This window comes from Panulirus ornatus, chromosome 5 (genome assembly GCF_036320965.1).
Source record: "Panulirus ornatus isolate Po-2019 chromosome 5, ASM3632096v1, whole genome shotgun sequence".
Lineage (NCBI taxonomy): Eukaryota > Metazoa > Arthropoda > Malacostraca > Decapoda > Palinuridae > Panulirus > Panulirus ornatus.
The window spans coordinates 29,291,347-29,313,415 of NC_092228.1; the positions used below are offsets into that span (position 1 = coordinate 29,291,347).

Here is a 22,069-nt window from a genome sequence, read left to right on the forward strand (position 1 = left end):
CGATCCAATGTACTCTATTCCTTGCCCGCCTTTCACCCTCCTACATGTTCAGGCCCCGATCACTCAAAATCTTTTTCACTCCATCTTTCCACCTCCAATTTGGTCTCCCACTTCTCCTCGTTCCCTCCACTTCCGACACATATATCCTCTTTGTCAATCTTTCCTCACTCATTCTCTCCATGTGCCCAAACCATTTCAAAACACCCTCTTCTGCTCTCTCAACCACGCTCTTTTTATTTCCACATATCTCTCTTACCCTTACATTACTTACTCGATCAAACCACCTCACACCACACATTGTCCTCAAACATCTCATTTCCAGCACATCCACCCTCCTGCGCACAACTCTATCCATAGCCCACGCCTCGCAACCATACGACATTGTCGGAACCACTATTCCTTCAAACATACCCATTTTTGCTTTCCGAGATAATGTTCTCGACTTCCACAATCTATATTATTATTTATTATACTTAATCGCCGTCTCTATATAATATATAGATACAAAAAAAAATCTTGGCAAGGCATTAAAAAAATGTGCAGAGAAGGCTTATAATGTGAAAGGAGTCATTAATCCTGCCCAACAAATCCAGTTAAAATGTAAAGTGAAAAATCAAGAGCACATACATATGTGGTAAAGCCTCAGTTCATTGAATTTTATAAGGCTGAAGCTGTATGAATCTGATCAACCTCAAGGAAATACAAGTAAAGCTTAAGAAAACCAATAAGTACAAAGCACCATTAAATACAAACAAGTTTACTGATGATAAGTATAACTGCAAAATTAGTTATATTCTACTGAAAGGATTATTTCCTAGTCAAGACACTATGTTCACATAGGTACATAAAGCCTTTTAATGACTTCTTTCAAAGGTATTATAACGGCATGGGTATAAATGCCATAATCATGCCATCTTAGATGAAAGGTGAGAACGAGAAAAACATATTAATAAGAGCTTCTAGACAGATAAGTTACACAACAAGGAAATGACAAAAGGAAAAAAAATTCTACAGCATCACTGTTTAAAGAAAGAATACGGTATTCCTATGGTCAATCCTTCTACGGCCAGTCTCCATAGAGGTAACATGGGAAGCAGCAGCCAGAACCATGCCACAGGAACAAGCCTTGGTAGCATGAACTCACCAAGACAGCTTAAGACTTAGCGCTTGCAATTCAAATTTGGCTGATAAAAAGGAGGAGGAAAAGCCACCCTGAGGAATCCCCCATTCTGAGGCAAATAAAATTGTACACATGAATTTGACCGAGTTACTGCTTCCCCATTCAAAGATGCTGCAAAGATTTCAATCAAATGAGGAGATAAGTTCAATACAGGAGAGGGAATGATATGTTCAATACAAAAAAGGTCATGAGTAATACAGGAAGGGCAGGAAAGCAAGATAAAATTCACAGAGTGGAATCATCAGCATAAAACTGAAGAGGATCAGAAGCTGAAGACAGATGGTTTATGGATATAAGAGATTATGACAGTAGGGGAAGAACCATGAGACATAATTGTAGATGGCTGCAACAGTAGATGGTTCCACCTACGACCACTGCAATGGTTCTAATGTTAGGAAGTTATGCATCAGAGAAAAGGAAAAGCAAAAAAGCCAAGGAAGTACAGCAAGTTTAAAAAGGAGAGACTTGTGCTACACCTGTCATTGGTTTGGAGATATCTAGGTCCATAACAGATTCACAAAAATCCCAGAAAGAAGGGCCAGAGATCACTCAGATGAAAGGAGATCACCAGCCGATCTTGCATAATGAAAGCCATGCTGGTTATCAGAAAGAAGGGAATGGTATCCCAAATGTCTGCAATAGTGAGTTAAAAGTTTCAACGAAGTTGGAGTATGTAAAAATGAAAGCAGTAAGGCAATAGTTGGAAAGGTTAATGCAGTCTCCTATCCTAAGGCTGGGCTGCACCAAGGAAGGCTTCTGAGGTGTAGGAAAAGATTGGATTTGGAGACAAATCAAACATGTGAGGAAGGATCAGAGTTAACTCAATGGCACATTTCCTGAGGGCTTGAGGTCTGCCATCTGGTTCATAAGCCTTGTCCACTTAAAGCAGTAAAAGTACCGAGAAAACCCTGTGTGAGGAAAATATAGAAGAGGGCATAGGTTCTGCAAGAGGAAACTGGGACGGTGGGCTAGACATAAAAGTAATCGAAAGTAAAATTAGAGCAAACAGTAAGCCAAAAACAGCATCTTCATCAGTTGCAGAGTTAGCTATAGATTGATCTGAACAGAAGAGGAAAAACAAAATTAGACTACAGAAGATATTGGATATGCTTCTGGCTATGGATGAGAAAAATGTATCAGCAGGAGGCAAATCAGCACACTTTCCTTTTATGATGACGTGCTTGACTTTATGAAGAACTTAAGTGAAGCGATTCAGGAAAGGGTAGAATTTCATGGCCCGATTTGCTCTGTACCTGACGTAACAAGCATCAGCTCAGGAGCAATCAAACCATGACAGGTTGGAGAAAGAACCATCAGACGATGGAACACAGGACTCCATCCCAGCCAGATAACCTTGACTATGCAACTGGAGAGATCTGTACAGTACCCATCCCAAGCAAAGCCAGTTCAGAACTGCACTGGGATGACTGCTTTGCTCTCCCAAAGTGCAAAAGTTGACAATTTGAGGGAGGGATAGAGGATGGGCAGCATGCTCAACATGAACGTGAAACTTACACACACACTGATATTAGGATTTGTTTTTGTCACTGTACTAATCAAGGTGATTCATCGAGTAAGACTATCATTAACATCTCCACAAACAATCCCTTGTACCAGTACGCAAAACATATCTACTGTATCCTACCACAAATCATTCCTCTGACAAACCCAGATGACACTTCTTATCCTTACTAGATTTTTTGTCAGTAAATCTCTCTCCAGTATGGAGGAACTATTTCAATAACTAACTGCTTTTCTTGCAACAGGAAACCAAAAATAAAGGCAAAGCATTCTTAAAATATATGAAAGCAAATGTCCTCCTAACATGCATAAACAAATTTACTAAATCCTCAAAATCTCTTTACAAAACTGAAAATTTCTGTATGTTAATAGCAGCTACATTGACTAAATACAAAGTTTACTAAAGTCGTACATAAATAATCATTATCATTGAAAAGTTCAGAAACTTTCCAAAAATTGGGATTCAAATGTATAACTTTAGCACTGAAAAATTAACAGAGAACACACACCAACATCCCAGCAAACTTAGAAATATCCCAAATGAATAACATTGAACAATGTAGGAAACTCACGCTCTTCATCATTTCTGGAGCAATGATATTGTTCACATTCTTGACAGCGTTGAAGACAGACTTGCCATGGTACTTCTGCTTGTCTCCGTCCCGCATCTCAAGGGCTTCATGGACACCAGTAGAGGCCCCAGAGGGAACAGCAGCACGGAACAATCCCTTGTGAGTGTAAAGGTCAACTTCCACAGTGGGGTTACCACGGGAATCAAAGATGGTGCGAGCGAATATCTTATTGATAGACATTTTGGTGGCTGCTTGATCGAATCTGCCGGAAAGAAAGGACCAATCACGAATGAACCAGAGGCACACCATATAAGGTTAAAATGTAAGCAGAAACAGATCATATAAGGTAACAATTTAACCAAACATATTATTCAAAGCTAAAAGTTACTCATAATTCATCATCCCAGGCTACATTATCCCAGGCCACAACATCCCAGGCCACATCATCCCAGGCCACATCATCCCAGGCCACATTATCCCAGGCCACATTATCCCAGGCCACACCATCCCAGGCTACATTATCCCAGGCCACATTTTCCCAGGCCACATTATCCCAGGCCACATTATCCCAGGCCATGTCCGCCCAGGCCACATTATCCCAGGCCATGTCCGCCCAGGCCACACCATCCCAGGCCACATTATCCCAGGCTACATTATCCCAGGCTACATTATCCCAGGCCACATTATCCCAGGCCATGTCCGCCCAGGCCACATTATCCCAGGCCATGTCCGCCCAGGCCACACCATCCCAGGCCACATTATCCCAGGCTACATTATCCCAGGCTACATTATCCCAGGCCACATTATCCCAGGCCATGTCCGCCCAGGCCACACCATCCCAGGCCATGTCCGCCCAGGCCACACCATCCCAGATCTGGCTCGGGGTGATTGTGTGGCCACCAAGAACACAGTTGTCATCACACCTTACATGTTGCTCCGGCCTCACTTGTAAACATGACGGTTGGTTTTAATGGAATAATAATAATAATAATAGAGTAATAATAATAACTAATAATGGAGTAATAATAATAACTAATAATGGAGTAATAGTAATAACTAATAATGGAGTAATAATAATAACTAACAATGGAGTAATAATAATAACTAATGGAATAATAATAACTAATAATGGAATAATAATAACTAATAATGGGATAATAACTAATAATGAAGTATTAATAATAACTAATATTGGAATAATAATAACTAATAATGGAGTAATAATGACATTATCCTGGTTAATTACGACACATCATTATCCATAAACATGATGAATTCTTCCATTATCCCATGATGACGAGCCAACTACTGACATGTTCCGGTTGTTAATAACACCTTGCTAACGAGCCAACTACTGACATGTTCCGGTTGTTAATAACACCTTGCTAACTACACTGCTGTTATCACAAGTGTTGTGCCTCCTGTACACAACACAGTTGTAAGTCGTCCTACCTACCTACAACCTGGGTGTTGTGTGTCTGGTGGTGATCAGGACTGGTATGTTGTCGTGGTCGATCACTTAGCTCCGGCCGGCCGGCCTGTGTGGAACTTGATCGTTGGTTCGATTTGATTAATTACTACCATGATGACGTCATTAATTATAACGATGGTTACAATAACAAGTTAATCTAATTATAATCAAATATTGATCTATCATCCCAGAATATCGATCATAATAATATTAATATTATGTCATCATGGAAGATTAACTGGAGACGCATTTCTTATAACCAAGATGTTCAGTCATTACACAAACAACAACAACAATAACTGACTGTAATAAATCATTTATCTCGGCCATGGTTCATACATTAATGGTAAATTACCGCCCATAAATGATGGCCCCATTTATCATCACGTTATCATTATATAACTTGATCATCACAACGACTAACTCCACATCAACCAGCCGCCATGCATCAATAAATAATAATAAATAAATAATAATAATAACTAATAAAAGTACTACTACTACTACTAGTAGTGTAGTATTGTAGTAGTAGTAGTAGTATTGTGCCGTGAGCCGGGCCGGGGTGGCTGGCTGGGATGCCGGCCGGCTCACGGCTCACCAAGACCTTAAGGTCACCTTGGTAACGTCTCCTGCCCACACCCACACCTCTACACCCACACCTCTACACCCACACCTCTACACCTACATCTCTACACCCACACCTCTACAACTACATCTCTACACCCACACCTCTACACCTACATCTCTACACCCACACCTCTACACCTACATCTCTACACCCACACCTCCACAGCCCACACCTCCACACCCAGGTGGGCCTCAGCTGAGGTGTGACCTTCACATGTGCTCGTACACCAACATGCCTCCCTGCCTGACATGTAATGATGGTAATGCGTTACTCTTGTGTACCTGATAGTAATACGTTACTCTGGTGTCCATGATGCTAATACGTTACTCGTGTCTGCGATTATCATAACGTTAGAAGTATAGTAACGTCAAGTAATCAGCGGCCAGACACATACATTACTGGCTTCATAATACATGTCTGGGATCAATCAACATCCCACACCTCTGGGATAACGCCGCTCGGGGGATCAATATACATCCCAGGTTATGGGATACATGTCTAGGGATCAATATACATCCCACAAGTCTGGGATACATGTCTAGGGATCAATATACATCCCAGGTTATGGGATACATGTCTAGGGATCAATATACATCCCACAAGTCTGGGATACATGTCTAGGGATCAATATACATCCCACAAGTCTGGGATACATGTCTAGGGATCAATATACATCCCACAAGTCTGGGATACATGTCTAGGGATCAATATACATCCCACAAGTCTGGGATACATGTCTAGGGATCAATATACATCCCACAAGTCTGGGATACATGTCTAGGGATCAATATACATCCCACAAGTCTGGGATAAATCTTGGTCCAGTTTAGAAAACGTTGTGAAGGTCACGTAGGGGTGAGCCGCCGCCGCCGCCGGGAGCGGCGACCGGCGGCGGGTTACCGTCACGTCTACGGTAACACGTTACCTTCCAGGTGGTTACTAGGTAACTACGGCAGACAACTAGTGGGAGGGAGTTCCTCGTGCAACACAACAAGTTAACTAGTCAAGCAAACTGTAACAACAAGCGAGTCTCACTTACGTCACGAACGAACCTCAAGTCTCCAACTGGCGCCGATCGAATCCCGCCGCCGCTATATATACACCACCGCCACTAGCGACATCTGGCAGCCTCCCCCTCCCCAGCGTGCCAGGCCGGGCCACCCTTACTGCCCCCTGCAGTAAGGGTCACATTGAGAGCCGACTGGCGCATGCGCTCAGTCAAGCGCCAGACATAGCAACAAGGAGGAAATTCTTTGGGCGAACGTGTACAGTTACGCCCTCCGCCAAGGTCATGATGACAAAGTGACACAACCCTTGGCTTCCTCCTGCTGCTGCCACTGACCTGCCACACTTGGCTTCCTCCTGATGCCACACACCTGCCACACTTGGCTTCCTCCTCCCTGCCACACACCTGCCACGCTTGGCTTCCTCCTGCTGCCACACACCTGCCACACTTGGCTTCCTCCTCCCTGCCACACACCTGCCACACTTGGCTTCCTCCTCCCTGCCACACACCTGCCACACTTGGCTTCCTCCTCCCTGCCACACACCTGCCACGCTTGGCTTCCTCCTCCCTGCCACACACCTGCCACACTTGGCTTCCTCCTGCCTGCCACACACCTGCCACACTTGGCTTCCTCTTGCTGCCACACACCTGCCATACTTGGCGTCCTCCTCCCTGCCACACACCTGCCACGCTTGGCTTCCTCCTGCTACCACACACCTGCCACACTTGGCTTCCTCCTGCTGCCACACACCTGCCACGCTTGGCTTCCTCCTCCCTGTACACATCTGCGGCGCTTGGCTTCCTCCTGCTGCCACACACCTGCCACGCTTAGCTTCCTCCTGATGCCACACACCTGCCACACTTGGCTTCCTCCTGATGCCATACACCTGCCACACTTGGCTTCCTCTGTTACAGACCTGCAACACTTGGCTTCCTCTGCCACACACCTGCCACACTTGGCTTCCTCTATTACAGACCTGCAACACTTGGCTTCCTCCTGCTACACACCTGCCACACACGTGCCACACTTGGCTTTCTCTGCCACACACCTGCCACACTTGGCTTCCTCTGTTACAGACCTGCCACACTTGGCTTCCTCTGCCACACACCTGCCACACTTGGCTTCCTCTGCCACACACCTGCCACACTTGGCTTCTTCTGTTACAGACCTGCAACACTTGGCTTCCTCCTGCCACACACCTGCCACACTTGGCTTCCTCTGCCACACACCTGCCACACTTGGCTTCCTCTGCCACACACCTGCCACACTTCCACACTAGGCTTCCTCTGTTACAGACCTGCAACACTTGGCTTCCTCCTGCCACAGCCGCTCACTCTCACGCGCCACGCCCACTTTCCCTCTCACACCGGACCAATGTTGGCCCCACACCAGACCAGTATTGGCCCCACACCAGATCATTGTTGGTCCCACACCAGATCATTGTTGGTCCCACACCAGACCAGTGTTGGCCCCACACCAGACCAGTATTGGCCCCACACCAGACCCGTGTTATCAAGATAACACAGGTCAAGATGGCGACCACACTGGGTGAGAGCTGCTCCACTCTTGATAACAACATATCACCAACGAACGTTTTCCTCTCACGGCTGTCTGTCTTATCTGGCGAGGCTGATTGTCTCTCACCATCTACTCACGTTATCACCATCTACTCACGTTATCACCACGTACAGACGTTATCACCACGTACAGACGTTATCACCACGTACAGACGTTATCACCACGTACGGACGTTATCACCACGTACAGACGTTATCACCACGTACAGACGTTATCACCACGTACGGACGTTATCACCACGTACGGACGTTATCACCACGTACAGACGTTATCACCACGTACAGACGTTATCACCACGTACGGACGTTATCACCACGTACGTACGTTATCACCACGTACGTACATTATCACAACGTACAGGCGTTACCACCACGTACAGGCGTTCTTACCAAGTACGGATGATATCACCACGTGCGAACGTTATCACCATGTACAGACGTTATCAGTGACCGAGTCTACGGTCATGGTGAAGATACAACGTCAGATTGCGTGCAACGCATTACGTTATGTGATAACGTAACCCCAGGATAAACACGGGGGAAACTAGACCATTTCTCGCTGGCGTACGTCATTGTTACTCAGTGACGTCATTGAAACTTAGTGACATCATGGAGAGGCAAAATGCCTGTACGTGTCAACGTCATCAAAGGTGGGAGGAATCATGCACAGACGTCATGCAGGTGGGAGGAATGATGCACAGACGTCATGCAGGTGGGAGGAATCATACACAGCTGTCATGCAGGTGGGAGGAATGATGCACAGACGTCATGCAGGTGGGAGGAATCATACACAGCTGTCATGCAGGTGGGAGGAATGATGCACAGACGTCATGCAGGTGGGAGGAATCATGCACAGACGTCATGCAGGTGGGAGGAATGATGCACAGACGTCATGCAGGTGGGAGGAATCATGCACAGACGTCATGCAGGTGGGAGGAATCATGCACAGACGTCATGCAGGTGGGAGGAATCATGCACAGACGTCATGCAGGTGGGAGGAATCATGCACAGACGTCATGCAGGTGGGAGGAATGATGCACAGACGTCATGCAGGTGGGAGGAATCATGCACAGACGTCATGCAGGTGGGAGGAATGATGCACAGACGTCATGCAGGTGGGAGGAATCATGCACAGACGTCATGCAGGTGGGAGGAATCATGCACAGCTGTCATGCAGGTGGGAGGAATAATGCACAGACGTCATGCAGGTGGGAGGAATCATGCACAGACGTCATGCAGGTGGGAGGAATCATGCACAGACGTCATGCAGGTGGGAGGAATCATGCACAGACGTCATGCAGGTGGGAGGAATGATGCACAGACGTCATGCAGGTGGGAGGAATGATGCACAGACGTCATGCAGGTGGGAGGAATGATGCACAGCTGTCATGCAGGTGGGAGGAATGATGCACAGACGTCATGCAGGTGGGAGGAATGATGCACAGACGTCATGCAGGTGGGAGGAATGATGCACAGACGTCATGCAGGTGGGAGGAATGATGCACAGACGTCATGCAGGTGGGAGGAATGATGCACAGACGTCATGCAGGTGGGAGGAATGATGCACAGACGTCATGCAGGTGGGAGGGAATGATGCACAGACGTCATGCAGGTGGGAGGAATGATGCACAGACGTCATGCAGGTGGGAGGAATGATGCACAGACGTCATGCAGGTGGGAAGAATGATGCACAGACGTCATGCAGGTGGGAGGAATGATGCACAGACGTCATGCAGGTGGGAGGAATGATGCACAGACGTCATGCAGGTGGGAGGAATGATGCACAGCTGTCATGCAGGTGGGAGGAATGATGCACAGACGTCATGCAGGTGGGAGGAATGATGCACAGACGTCATGCAGGTGGGAGGAATCATGCACAGACGTCATGCAGGTGGGAGGAATGATGCACAGACGTCATGCAGGTGGGAGAAATGATGCACAGACGTCATGCAGGTGGGAGGAATGATGCACAGACGTCATGCAGGTGGAGGAATGATGCACAGACGTCATGCAGGTGGGAGGAATGATGCACAGACGTCATGCAGGTGGGAGGAATGATGCACAGACGTCATGCAGGTGGGAGGAATGATGCACAGACGTCATGCAGGTGGGAGGAATGATGCACAGACGTCATGCAGGTGGGAGGAATGATGCACAGACGTCATGCAGGTGGGAAGAATGATGCACAGACGTCATGCAGGTGGGAAGAATGATGCACAGACGTCATGCAGGTGGGAGGAATGATGCACAGACGTCATGCAGGGAAACCGCTCAAGTCAGTCAACGCCCTCGCTGCCTGCATGACCCACCCCCACACCAGGCATGGCTGGGGGGGGGGGCGTTAACGTTTCTGGTCCAGTTTAAATTTTCAAAGTTGATCTTCTGCTTCTTCTGTGTTGTTATTGTTATGTTAATGTTATCATTATCTTGCAGTTTGTTATATTATCTCATGATAATGATCATGATTAATAACTAACACTAATAACTAAGTTATTCTACTTCAATAATGCAACTTACGTAACTTGTCATTTGTGTTCTATTTTGGCGCCAAAGTTCAAGTTCTTCAAAGTCGTTTTGTTCTACTTTCTGATGTAGATTATCTACGGTAGATGCAGGAAAGTAGATATGGAAGTAGATATGTGGCTTTATGTACAAGATGTTGTTAAGTTATTATTGTGGTTATTATTGACTTGTGCCAGGAAGAACGGCAGTTAAGCTGTCCCGTAGAACTGTTCACTCCAGGATGAACAAATAGAACAAGAGGAGATGAACACATTGTTCACCAGAGAACACGTGGCTCCTGCAGGTGTGGCTCAGGCAGGTGTGTGTACACAGACACACACGCACAAGCTGGCTGGCTGGCTCCCGGGGTCTGGGCCACACCTTGCTTGCGTGGCCTTACGTAAGCTTGAGCTGTTTCTATGGACACAAAGAAAGCTTTGTCCCGCGCTCATGACGCTCGCTGCCGCTCAAGCTTTCCTTCATGCATCTCTGTGTTATTTTGATGTTCATGAAGAACGTTAGAACGACCACCATGTGCATGACTGAGTCATGACTGAAGACGTCAGCAATGTTCATGACGTAATCATGCAATGATGAACAACAAGCAATGCTTTCATGACGCAATGATGAACAACAAGCAATGCTTTCATGACGCAATGAAGAACAACAAGCAATGCTTTCATGACGCAATGAAGAACAACAAGCAATGCTTTCATGACGCAATGAAGAACAACAAGCAATGCTTTCATGACGCAATGAAGAACAACAAGCAATGCTTTCATGACGCAATGAAGAACAACAAGCAATGCTTACATGACGCAATGAAGAACAACAAGCAATGCTTTCATGACGCCAAGGGCAGAAGAATAGGTTGATATTCCAAGTAGCACATGTCAGGCGTGCGTCATGCACATGGCAACAAGCATCATGCACATGAGATCAAGCACTTGGCAAGCATGACCCGAGGTCATGAGGAGGAAGCAAACATTGATCTGTAACCTCTGCAGATGAGGCCAACCAGCCAAGCTAGGTTACGTAAGGCTAGGCTACCGTAGCAGAGCCTAACACAGGAGGAGGCGAGAGCCTGCCTTGATCAATACTCCAGCCGACGCCCACCATAACCCAGCACAAGCCAGCCTTCCTCTCCTGACAACATAGCTCAACACAGCCAGACAAGCATGTCATCATCATGCAACACTTAAATAACTACTAACACAGCCAGACAAGCATGTCATCATCATGCAACACTTAATATAACGACTAACACAGCCAGACAAGCATGTCATCATCATGCAACACTTAATATAACTACTAACACAGCCAGACAAGCATGTCATCATCATCATGCAACACTTAATATAACGACTAACACAGCCAGACAAGCATGTCATCATCATCATGCAACACTTAATATAACTACTAACACAGCCAGACAAGCATGTCATCATCATCATCATGCAACACTTAATATAACTACTAACACAGCCAGACAAGCATGTCATCATCATGCAACACTTAATATAACTACTAACACAGCCAGACAAGCATGTCATCATCATCATGCAACACTTAATATAACTACTAACACAGCCAGACAAGCATGTCATCATCATCATGCAACACTTTATATAACTACTAACACAGCCAGACAAGCATGTCATCATCATGCAACACTTAATATAACTACTAACACAGCCAGACAAGCATGTCATCGTCATCATGCAACACTTAATATAACTACTAACACAGCCAGACAAGCATGTCATCATCATCATGCAACCCTTAATATAACTACTAACACAGCCAGACAAGCATGTCATCATCATGCAACACTTAATATAACTACTAACACAGCCAGACAAGCATGTCATCATCATGCAACACTTAAATAACTACTAACACAGCCAGACAAGCATGTCATCATCATCATGCAACACTTAATATAACTACTAACACAGCCAGACAAGCATGTCATCATCATGCAACACTTAATATAACTACTAACACAGCCAGACAAGCATGTCATCATCATGCAACACTTAATATAACTACTAACACAGCAAGACAAGCATGTCATCATCATCATGCAACACTTAATATAACTACTAACACAGCCAGACAAGCATGTCATCATCATGCAACACTTAAATAACTACTAACACAGCTAGACAAGCATGTCATCATCATCATGCAACACATAATATAACTACTAACACAGCCAGACAAGCATGTCATCATGCAACACTTAATATAACTACTAACACAGCCAGACAAGCATGTCATCATCATCATCATCATGCAACACTTAATATAACTACTAACACAGCCAGACAAGCATGTCATCATCATGCAACACTTAATATAACTACTAACACAGCTAGACAAGCATGTCATCATCATCATGCAACACTTAATATAACTACTAACACAGCCAGACAAGCATGTCATCATGCAACACTTAATATAACTACTAACACAGCCAGACAAGTATGTCATCATCATCATCATCATGCAACACTTAATATAACTACTAACACAGCCAGACAAGCATGTCATCATCATCATGCAACACTTAATATAACTACTAACACAGCCAGACAAGCATGTCATCATGCAACACTTAATATAACTACTAACACAGCCAGACAAGCATGTCATCATTCAACACTTAAAATAACTACTAACACAGCCAGACAAGCATGTCATCATGCAACACTTAATATAACTACTAACACAGCCAGACAAGCATGTCATCATCATGCAACACTTAATATAACTACTAACACAGCCAGACAAGCATGTCATCATCATCATCATGCAACACTTAATATAACTACTAACACAGCCAGACAAGCATGTCATCATCATCATGCAACACTTAATATAACTACTAACACAGCCAGACAAGCATGTCATCATCATGCAACACTTAATATAACTACTAACACAGCCAGACAAGCATGTCATCATGCAACACTTAATATAACTACTAACACAGCCAGACAAGCATGTCATCATCATGCAACACTTAATATAACTACTAACACAGCCAGACAAGCATGTCATCATCATGCAACACTTGATGTAACTACTAACACAGCCAGACAAGCATGTCATCATCATGCAACACTTAATATAACTACTAACACAGCCAGACAAGCATGTCATCATGCAACACTTAATATAACTACTAACACAGCCAGACAAGCAAGTCATCATCATCATGCAACACTTAATATAACTACTAACACAGCCAGACAAGCATGTCATCATCATCATGCAACACTTAATATAACTACTAACACAGCCAGACAAGCATGTCATCATCATGCAACACTTAATATAACTACTAACACAGCCAGACAAGCATGTCATCATGCAACACTTAATATAACTACTAACACAGCCAGACAAGCATGTCATCATGCAACACTTAATATAACTACTAACACAGCCAGACAAGCATGTCATCATCATCATGCAACACTTAATATAACTACTAACACAGCCAGACAAGCATGTCATCATCATGCAACACTTAATATAACTACTAACACAGCCAGACAAGCATGTCATCATGCAACACTTAATATAACTACTAACACAGCCAGACAAGCATGTCATCATGCAACACTTAATATAACTACTAACACAGCCAGACAAGCATGTCATCATCATCATGCAACACTTAATATAACTACTAACACAGCCAGACAAGCATGTCATCATCATGCAACACTTAATATAACTACTAACACAGCCAGACAAGCATGTCATCATGCAACACTTAATATAACTACTAACACAGCCAGACAAGCATGTCATCATCATGCAACACTTAATATAACTACTAACACAGCCAGACAAGCATGTCATCATCATGCAACACTTAATATAACTACTAACACAGCCAGACAAGCATGTCATCATCATCATGCAACACTTAATATAACTACTAACACAGCCAGACAAGCATGTCATCATCATGCAACACTTAATATAACTACTAACACAGCCAGACAAGCATGTCATCATCATCATGCAACACTTAATATAACTACTAACACAGCCAGACAAGCAAGTCATCATCATCATGCAACACTTAATATAACTACTAACACAGCCAGACAAGCATGTCATCATCATCATGCAACACTTAATATAACTACTAACACAGCCAGACAAGCATGTCATCATCATGCAACACTTAATATAACTACTAACACAGCCAGACAAGCATGTCATCATGCAACACTTAATATAACTATTAACACAGCCAGACAAGCATGTCATCATCATGCAACACTTAATATAACTACTAACACAGCCAGACAAGCATGTCATCATCATCATGCAACACTTAATATAACTACTAACACAGCAAGACAAGCAAGTCATCATCATCATGCAACACTTAATATAACTACTAACACAGCCAGACAAGCATGTCATCATCATGCAACACTTAATATAACTACTAACACAGCCAGACAAGCATGTCATCATCATGCAATACTTAATATAACTACTAACACAGCCAGACAAGCATGTCATCATCATCATGCAACACTTGATGTAACTACTAACACAGCCAGACAAGCATGTCATCATCATGCAACACTTAATATAACTACTAACACAGCCAGACAAGCATGTCATCATCATCATGCAACACTTAATATAACTACTAACACAGCCAGACAAGCATGTCATCATCATGCAACACTTGATATAACTACTAACACAGCCAGACAAGCATGTCATCATCATGCAACACTTAATATAACTACTAACACAGCCAGGCAAGCATGTCATCATCATGCAACACTTAATATAACTACTAACACAGCCAGACAAGCATGTCATCATCATCATGCAACACTTGATATAACTACTAACACAGCCAGACAAGCATGTCATCATCATCATGCAACACTTAATATAACTACTAACACAGCCAGACAAGCATGTCATCATCATGCAACACTTAATATAACTACTAACACAGCCAGACAAGCATGTCATCATCATCATGCTACACTTAATATAACTACTAACACAGCCAGACAAGCATGTCATCATCATCATGCAACACTTAATATAACTATTAACACAGCCAGACAAGCATGTCATCATCATGCAACACTTAATATAACTACTAACACAGCCAGACAAGCATGTCATCATCATGCAACACTTAATATAACTACTAACAGAGCCAGGCAAGCATGTCATCATCATCATGCAATACTTAATATAACTACTAACACAGCAAGACAAGCAAGTCATCATCATCATGCAACACTTAATATAACTACTAACACAGCCAGACAAGCATGTCATCATGCAACACTTAATATAACTACTAACACAGCCAGACAAGCATGTCATCATCATCATGCAACACTTAATATAACTACTAACACAGCCAGACAAGCATGTCATCATCATGCAACACTTAATATAACTACTAACAGAGCCAGACAAGCATGTCATCATCATCATGCAACACTTAATATAACTACTAACACAGCCAGACAAGCATGTCATCATCATGCAACACTTAATATAACTACTAACAGAGCCAGACAAGCATGTCATCATCATCATGCAACACTTAATATAACTACTAACACAGCCAGACAAGCATGTCATCATCATGCAACACTTAACATAACTACTAACACAGCCAGACAAGCATGTCATCATCATCATGCTACACTTAATATAACTACTAACACAGCCAGACAAGCATGTCATCATGCAGCACTTAATATAACTACTAACACAGCCAGGCAAGTATGTCATCATCATGCAACACTTAATATAACTACTAACACAGCCAGACAAGCATGTCATCATCATCATGCTACACTTAATATAACTACTAACACAGCCAGACAAGCATGTCATCATCATCATGCAACACTTAATATAACTAATAACACAGCCAGACAAGCATGTCATCATCATCATGCAACACTTAATATAACTAATAACACAGCCAGACAAGCATGTCATCATCATGCAACACTTAATATAACTACTAACAGAGCCAGACAAGCATGTCATCATGCAACACTTAATATAACTACTAACACAGCCAGGCAAGCATGTCATCATCATCATGCAACACTTAATATAACTACTAACACAGCCAGACAAGCATGTCATCATCATGCAACACTTAATATAACTACTAACACAGCCAGACAAGCATGTCATCATCATGCAACACTTAATATAACTACTAACACAGCCAGACAAGCATGTCATCATCATGCAACACTTAATATAACTACTAACACAGCCAGACAAGCATGTCATCATCATGCAACACTTAATATAACTACTAACACAGCCAGACAAGCATGTCATCTCATCATGCAACACTTAATATAACTACTAACACAGCCAGACAAGCATGTATCATCATCATGCAACACTTAATATAACTACTAACACAGCCAGACAAGCATGTCATCATCATGCAACACTTAATATAACTACTAACACAGCCAGACAAGCATGTCATCATCATCATGCAACACTTAATATAACTACTAACACAGCCAGACAAGCATGTCATCATCATCATGCAACACTTAATATAACTACTAACACAGCCAGACAAGCATGTCATCATCATCATGCAACACTTAATATAACTACTAACACAGCCAGACAAGCATGTCATCATCATGCAACACTTAATATAACTACTAACACAGCCAGACAAGCATGTCATCATCATGCAACACTTAATATAACTACTAACACAGCCAGACAAGCATGTCATCATCATGCAACACTTAATATAACTACTAACACAGCCAGATAAGCATGTCATCATCATGCAACACTTAATATAACTATTAACACAGCCAGACAAGCATGTCATCATCATGCAACACTTAATATAACTATTAACACAGCCAGACAAGCATGTCATCATCATGCAACACTTAATATAACTACTAACACAGCCAGATAAGCATGTCATCATCATGCAACACTTAATATAACTATTAACACAGCCAGACAAGCATGTCATCGTCATGCAACACTTAATATAACTACTAACACAGTCAGACAAGCATGTCATCATCATGCAACACTTAATATAACTACTAACACAGCCAGATAAGCATGTCATCATCATGCAACACTTAATATAACTATTAACACAGCCAGACAAGTAAGATACACACGTAATATAATCATGCAAGCGTCATGTAGGCGTCATGCAGGCAGGACTGTTATATAATGGTAGTTATATATATAGTGATGGTCAGTATATATGGCGTTGGTCAATATATCTAGTGATTGTCAATATATATAGTGATGGTCAATACATATAGTGATGGTCAATATATCTAGTGATGGTCAATATATCTAGTGATGGTCAATGTATCTAGTGAAGGTCAATGTATCTAGTGATGGTCAATATATCTAGTGATGGTCAATGTATCTAGTGATGGTCAATACATATAGTGATGGTCAATATATCTAGTGATGGTCAATGTATCTAGTGATGGTCAATATATCTAGTGATGGTCAATGTATCTAGTGATGGTCAATGTATCTAGTGATGGTCAATATATCTAGTGATGGTCAACACATATGGTGATGGTCAATATATCTAGTGATGGTCAATATATCTAGTGATGGTCAATGTATCTAGTGATGGTCAATGTATCTAGTGATGGTCAATATATCTAGTGATGGTCAATGTATCTAGTGATGGTCAATACATATAGTGATGGTCAATATATCTAGTGATGGTCAATGTATCTAGTGATGGTCAATATATCTAGTGATGGTCAATGTATCTAGTGATGGTCAATATATCTAGTGATGGTCAATGTATCTAGTGATGGTCAATATATCTAGTGATGGTCAATGTATCTAGTGATGGTCAATGTATCTAGTGATGGTCAATATATCTAGTGATGGTCAACACATATGGTGATGGTCAATACATCTAGTGATGGTCAATATATCTAGTGATGGTCAATGTATCTAGTGATGGTCAATGCATCTAGTGATGGTCAATACATCTAGTGATGGTCAATACATCTAGTGATGGTCAATATTGACCAGTTGTGGTCATATTGGCCGTGTTGTTGTCGTCTGCTGAGACGCAGTTGCTTGGTGACGTCTGGCAACCCCGGCTGACGTCTCCTGCTTGCCCCCCCCCCCCCCGTCGTCAGCCATATACATCTATATAAATCTACCCGTTGTACTCCCCCCCCCCCCCCCGCGGATGCCCGCTTGGCGGAGACACAATCCACGTTTAGTGCATGACGTAAGACAACATGCATGGAAGATTTCCATCTGACAAATGCATGATTATGTCAGCCAGCATAGTTTACAGCCCCCCCCCAGGCGTCATGCACATCATAGTTAACAAACACTCTCCCAGGCGTCATGCACATCACAGTTAACAAACACTCTCCCAGGCGTCATGCACATCATAGTTAACAGACACTCTCCCAGGCGTCATGCACATCATAGTTAACAAACACTCTCCCAGGCGTCATGCACATCATAGTTAACAGCCCCCCCCCAGGCGTCATGCACATCATAGTTAACAAACACTCTCCCAGGCGTCATGCACATCACAGTTAACAAACACTCTCCCAGGCGTCATGCACATCATAGTTAACAGACACTCTCCCAGGCGTCATGCACATCATAGTTAACAAACACTCTCCCAGGCGTCATGCACATCATAGTTAACAGCCCCCCCAGGCGTCATGCACATCATAGTTAACAAACACTCTCCCAGGCGTCATGCACATCATAGTTAACAGACACTCTCCCAGGCGTCATGCACATCATAATTAACAGGCCCCCAGGCCTCATGCACATCATAGTTAACAGCCCCCCCAGGCGTCATGCACATCATAGTTAACAAACACTCTCCCAGGCGTCATGCACATCATAGTTAACAGACACTCTCCCAGGCGTCATGCACATCATAGTTAACAGGCCCCCCAGGCCTCATGCACATCATAGTTAACAGCCACCCTCCCAGGCGTCATGCACATCATAGTTAACAAACACTCTCCCAGGCGTCATGCACATCATAGTTAACAGACACTCTCCCAGGCGTCATGCACATCATAGTTAACAGACACTCTCCCAGGCGTCATGCACATCATAGTTAACAGCCCCCCCCCAGGCGTCATGCACATCATAGTTAACAAACACTCTCCCAGGCGTCATGCACATCACAGTTAACAAACACTCTCCCAGGCGTCATGCACATCATAGTTAACAGACACTCTCCCAGGCGTCATGCACATCATAGTTAACAAACACTCTCCCAGGCGTCATGCACATCATAGTTAACAGCCCCCCCCAGGCGTCATGCACATCATAGTTAACAAACACTCTCCCAGGCGTCATGCACATCACAGTTAACAAACACTCTCCCAGGCGTCATGCACATCATAGTTAACAGACACTCTCCCAGGCGTCATGCACATCATAGTTAACAAACACTCTCCCAGGCGTCATGCACATCATAGTTAACAGCCCCCCCCAGGCGTCATGCACATCATAGTTAACAAACACTCTCCCAGGCGTCATGCACATCATAGTTAACAGACACTCTCCCAGGCGTCATGCACATCATAATTAACAGGCCCCCAGGCCTCATGCACATCATAGTTAACAGCCCCCCCAGGCGTCATGCACATCATAGTTAACAAACACTCTCCCAGGCGTCATGCACATCATAGTTAACAGACACTCTCCCAGGCGTCATGCACATCATAGTTAACAGGCCCCCCAGGCCTCATGCACATCATAGTTAACAGCCACCCTCCCAGGCGTCATGCACATCATAGTTAACAAACACTCTCCCAGGCGTCATGCACATCATAGTTAACAGACACTCTCCCAGGCGTCATGCACATCATAGTTAACAGCCACCCTCCCAGGCGTCATGCACATCATAGTTAACAAACACTCTCCCAGGCGTCATGCACATCATAGTTAACAGCCACCCTCCCAGGCGTCATGCACATCATAGTTAACAGCCACCCTCCCAGGCGTCATGCACATCATAGTTAACAAACACTCTCCCAGGCGTCATGCACATCATAGTTAACAGACACTCTCCCAGGCGTCATGCACATCATAGTTAACAGGCCCCCCAGGCCTCATGCACATCATAGTTAACAGCCCCCCCAGGCGTCATGCACATCATAGTTAACAGGCCCCCCAGGCCTCATGCACATCATAGTTAACAGGCCCCCCCCCAGGCGTCATGCACATCATAGTTAACAGACACTCTCCCAGGCGTCACGCACATCATAATAAACAGGCCCCCCCCAGGCGTCATGCACATCATAGTTAACAGACACTCTCCCAGGCGTCACGCACATCATAATAAACAGGCCCCCCCAGGCGTCATGCACATCATAGTTAACAGCCCCCCAGGCGTCATGCACATCATAGTTAACAGACACTCTCCCAGGCGTCATGCGCATCATAGTTAACAGCCCCCCAGGCGTCATGCACATCATAGTTAACAGACACCCTCCCAGGCGTCATGCGCATCATAATAAACAGGCCCCCCCCAGGCGTCATGCACATCATAGTTAACAGACACCCTCCCAGACGTCATGCACATCATAATAAACAGGCCCCCCCCCAGGCCTCATGCACATCATAGTTAACAGCCCCCCCAGGCGTCATGCACATCATAGTTAACAGGCCCCCCAGGCCTCATGCACATCATAGTTAACAGGCCCCCCCAGGCGTCATGCACATCATAGTTAACAGACACCCTCCCAGACGTCATGCACATCATAGTTAAGAGACACCCTCCCAGACGTCATGCACATCATAGTTAACAGCCCCCCAAAGCGTCATGCACATCATAGTTAACAGACACCCTCCCAGGCGTCATGCACATCATAGTTAACAGCCCCCCCAGGCGTCATGAACATCATAGTTAACAAACACCCTCCCAGGCGTCATGCGCATCATAGTTAACAAACACCCTCCCAGGCGTCATGCGCATCATAGTTAACAGCCCCCCAGGCCTCATGCACATCATAGTTAACAAACACCCTCCCAGGCGTCATGCACATCATAGTTAACAGACACCCTCCCAGGCGTCATGCGCATCATAGTTAACAGACACCCTCCCAGGCGTCATGCTCATCATAGTTAACAGCCCCCCAGGCCTCATGCACATCATAGTTAACAAACACCCTCCCAGGCGTCATGCACATCATAGTTAACAGACACCCTCCCAGGCGTCATGCTCATCATAGTTAACAGCCCCCCCAAGGCGTCATGCACATCATAGTTAACAGACACCCTCTCAGGCGTCATGCACATCATAGTTAACAGCCCCCCCAAGGCGTCATGCACATCATAGTTAACAGACACTCTCCCAGGCGTCATGCACATCATAGTTAACAGGCCCCCCAGGCGTCATGCACATCATAGTTAACAGCCACCCTCCCAGGCGTCATGCACATCATAGTTAACAGACAACCTCTCAGGCGTCATGCACATCATAGTTAACAGACACCCTCCCAGACGTCATGCACATCATAGTTAACAGACACCTTCCCAGACGTCATGC

The 22,069-nt window shown here is 44.2% G+C and overlaps 1 protein-coding gene across 4 annotated transcripts in view; it reads right to left on the bottom strand.

The window, feature by feature from the left end:
* Eno (alpha-enolase) overlaps window positions 1–22,069 on the bottom strand; it is a 42,963-nt gene that overhangs the window by 13,541 nt on the left and 7,353 nt on the right. The window contains exons 1-3 of one of the 4 annotated variants that reach the window (XM_071661897.1): window positions 6,412–6,462; window positions 4,730–4,821; window positions 3,274–3,535 (exon numbers count right to left, since the gene is read on the bottom strand). In XM_071661897.1, the coding sequence (XP_071517998.1) occupies window positions 3,274–3,513 (240 nt within the window). In that variant the 5' untranslated portion in view covers window positions 3,514–3,535; window positions 4,730–4,821; window positions 6,412–6,462. Of the gene's footprint in view, window positions 1–3,273; window positions 3,536–4,729; window positions 4,822–6,411; window positions 6,546–22,069 lie in introns of those variants that run through there. The other 3 variants (XM_071661898.1, XM_071661896.1, XM_071661899.1) reach the window with 3 other exon arrangements.